The sequence below is a fragment of the Molossus molossus genome, unplaced genomic scaffold, assembly GCF_014108415.1.
Source record: "Molossus molossus isolate mMolMol1 unplaced genomic scaffold, mMolMol1.p scaffold_m16_p_13, whole genome shotgun sequence".
NCBI classification, from domain to species: Eukaryota; Metazoa; Chordata; class Mammalia; order Chiroptera; family Molossidae; genus Molossus; species Molossus molossus.
The window spans coordinates 56,009,472-56,012,927 of NW_023425348.1; the positions used below are offsets into that span (position 1 = coordinate 56,009,472).

Genomic DNA, 3,456 nt, shown 5'->3' on the forward strand with positions numbered 1-3,456 from the left:
GAACCAACCTTTATAAAGGTGTTCCTGGAGTCAGTCATCTTTCAACCAATAGGCTGAGTCCTGCCCTGTCCAATTAGAACTACACAGCTATATCCTCATTTGCATCTTTACTGACCAATCAGAGCAGCTCCATAATGATTAATCAGAATGTGCATTTCCTAGCAATCAGGACAGTGCTATTTGTACCAAAAAAACTGAGCAAATGTGGATTCCTTATTTGCATAAAGATGTACCAATCAGGGTCCATCCAGGTCAGGCACTTTCTCTATATAAGCAGGCCTCCTGGGTTGTCTTTGGGAGAACCTTTACAGTTTTCTTCTGAGGCTACATTTCCCAGTTTGTAAACTGTTCACCTGAATAAAGTTTTTCCTTTATAACACCTCAGACTGGGGACTCCTGTTGGAATTGGATTGGTGGCAGTCACCTTTTGCTGATAAGATAATGTCCTAGGCCTTCATATTTACTCACTGACTTGCCCAGAGCAACTTCTAGCCTTGCATACTCCATTCATACTAAGTGCCCTATATAGATATACCATTTTTAATCTTTTTTTATAACTTATTTTTACTGCACCTTTTCTATGTTTAGATATATTTAAATACACAAACACCACTGTGTTACAATTATCTACAGTATTCAGTACAGTAACGTGCTGTACAGTTTGTAGCCTAGAAGCAATAGGCTATACCATAGAGCCTAGGTGTGTAGAAGGCTATACAATCTAGGATGGTGTAAGTGCACTCTCTGATGTTCCTACAACCATGAAATTGCCCAAGAAGGCATTTCTCAGAACATATCCCTGTCCTTCCCATGACTGAGTAGCTACACTTCACTTGCTCACAAAGCACACTACCCTATCTTGTTCTCCTTAAATATGCAAATACTGCTCGTGGACTAGGAAGACTTGAAGGCCAGGTTAAAGGCAGCACCTACAGCTCCCAGTGGAGGTCAAGCAATGCCATTACAGAGTCTCTGTTAGAGACACTGAGTGCCTTAGTTTCCCTGTCTGCTTAAGGGGCATTCCCCAGAAAGCGCTGCCTTGAAGCGCCAGAAACAAAGCGTGTCTGGAAGCGCGGGAAAATCATGTCAACATTCGTCCCGCGAGTCCTAGCCACAAGGAGAGAAGCCAGTGGGCCAAGGGAAGACGCAGAGCTGACCCCCACCTAAGCAATGGCTCCAGGCTCTGCAGCGGAGGGGACCCGGAGCCCGAGCGCGGAGTTTGCAAAGGAGAACTAAACTCTCTTCACGAACAGCGCGCGGAAGAGGGGCGGGTCTGGGCGCCGCGCCTCCCGGGATCCAGCCGCATCTCCAGGCGTTGGGGGCGGGAGGGGGAGGAGCCACGTGGGGAGGAGCAAAACCCGGAGGCCCCAGCAACCTTGGGCAGAGCCAGAGCCGCGGGAGCCGGAGCCCGGGCGCACTGCCCTGGAAGCGCGCGCCGTCCGGGACGAGCCCAGCCCAGCGGCAGCTTCTCCAGCCCACGCTTGCGCTTGTCCCAGTGCACAGCTGGGAAGAAGGGCCAGTGCTGACGGGACGAGGGTCTCAGGGTCCTATTCCATCCCAAGCTGCCGGGCTGCCCGCCGACCCTGTCGCTCAAGCGGGGCCCAGCCCCACCCGCCACCTGCGTCCGAGTTGTGCCATGGATCCTTCGGAGAAGAAGATATCGGTGTGGATCTGCCAGGAGGAGAAGCTGGTGTCTGGGCTCTCTCGTCGTACCACTTGCTCAGACGTGGTGCGAGTGCTGTTGGAAGACGGCTGCCGGCGACGGCGGAAGCTGCGGCAGGGCCGACGGCGGGGGTCGGCCAGTGACCCTCCAGGCCCGGGGGAGCTGCCGGAACCCCTGGACGATGACGACGAAGACGACGACGAGACGCTGCCGCCGGGCTTGCTGTGCGGGCCCCCGCAGTGCTATTGCATCGTGGAGAAGTGGCGGGGCTTTGAGCGCATCCTGCCCAACAAGACGCGCATCTTGCGCCTCTGGGCCGCCTGGGGCGACGAGCAGGAGAATGTGCGCTTCGTGTTGGTGCGCAGCGAGGCGTCGCTACCCAACACGGGTCCGCGCAGCGCCGAGGCGCGCGTGGTGCTCAGTCGCGAGCGCCCCTGCTCAGCCCGGGGGACCCCGGTGCGGCCCAGCCTGGCCATGACCCAAGAGAAGCAGCGGAGGGTGGTGCGCAAGGCCTTCCGAAAGCTGGCCAAGCTCAATCGCCGGCGTCAACAGCAGCCGTCGTCTCCCTGTTCGTCCACTTCGTCGTCCACCGCTTCGTCCTGCTCGTCGTCGCCGCGAGCCACTGAAAGCGCGTCGGTGGAGCGCATGGAGACGCTGGTGCATTTGGTGCTTTCCCAGGACCACACCATCCGTCAGCAGGTGCAGCGGCTTCGGGAGTTGGACCGTGAAATCGATCGCTACGAGGCCAAGGTGCACCTGGATCGCATGCGGCGGCACGGAGTCAACTATGTGCAGGACACTTACTTGCTGGGCGCAGGCATTGAGATCGACGGTTCCAACCCGGGAGAGGAGCCAGAGGCGGCGGCTACGGTGGCGGCAGCGCCCCTGGACGGCGATGCGCAGGCAGAGGCACTGGAGGAGCTGGCCCGACGCTGCGACGACCTGCTGCGGCTGCAAGAGCAGCGGGTCCAGCAGGAGGAGTTGCTCGAGCACCTCTCGGCCGAGATTCAGGAGGAGCTGAACCAGAGGTGGATGCGGCGGCGCCAGGAGGAGCTGGCAGCGCGGGAGGGGTCCCCGGAGCCGGAAGGCAGCCTCGACAGCGAGCTGCTGCTGGAGCAGGAGCGGGTCAGGACGCAGCTCAGCACCAGCCTCTACATCGGGCTCCGGCTCAACACGGACCTGGAGGCCATCAAGTCCGACTTGGATTACAGCCAGCAGCAGTGGGACAGCAAGGAGCGCGAGCTGCAGGGCCTTCTCCAGACTTTGCACACGCTGGAGTTGACGGTGGCACCTGACGGGACTACCAGCTCTGGCGGACCCTCGCGGGAACCCCGGCCTCAGGCCCGCGCTGAGGTGTGGGTGGACCAGGCCCGTGGACTGGCCAAAAGCTGTCCTGGCAACGACGAGGACTCCGACACGGGACTGAGCTCTATGCACAGCCAAGACTCAGACTCAGTACCCGTGTGCGAATCCCTTGTATAGGAAGAACAGCCGGAGAGAGACTGCCGCTTTTCCCTTTCCTGTGGCAAGCTCCGGCCCGGCCGGCTCAGGGATTTGGAACCGGGCTGGGAGTGGGCCCGGAGCTCCTGCCGGGCAGCAGCGCTCCGACTGGGCCTGGAAGGGCTCTGGACGCCTGCCGGGCAGCAGCGCTCTCTGGCTGGGGGGTGAGTGTGGAAGGGGCAGGCCGTGGCAGCCCGGCCTCCAGTCCAAGTTGTTTCATGGAGAGGAGGGAGGGAGGAGGCGAGAACCCCTTATTTTGGAAATTGACGTGGTCCTAGCCCATTTTCAAAAAC

General features: G+C 59.0%; 1 protein-coding gene across 1 annotated transcript; it reads left to right on the top strand.

Annotated features, from left to right (window-relative positions):
- The first annotated feature begins 1,636 nt into the window (after window positions 1-1,636).
- RASSF10 (Ras association domain family member 10) lies at window positions 1,637-3,171 on the top strand. The gene has a single exon (XM_036260040.1). It carries the CDS (start codon window positions 1,637-1,639, stop codon window positions 3,143-3,145), a length of 1,509 nt encoding a protein of 502 aa, XP_036115933.1. The 3' UTR covers window positions 3,146-3,171.
- The last annotated feature ends 285 nt before the right edge of the window (window positions 3,172-3,456 follow it).

Excerpts from the sequence above, each read along its gene's own strand:
- RASSF10 (XM_036260040.1), top strand. The coding sequence starts at position 1,637 with ATGGATCCTTCGGAGAAGAAGATATCGGTGTGGATCTGCCAGGAGGAG.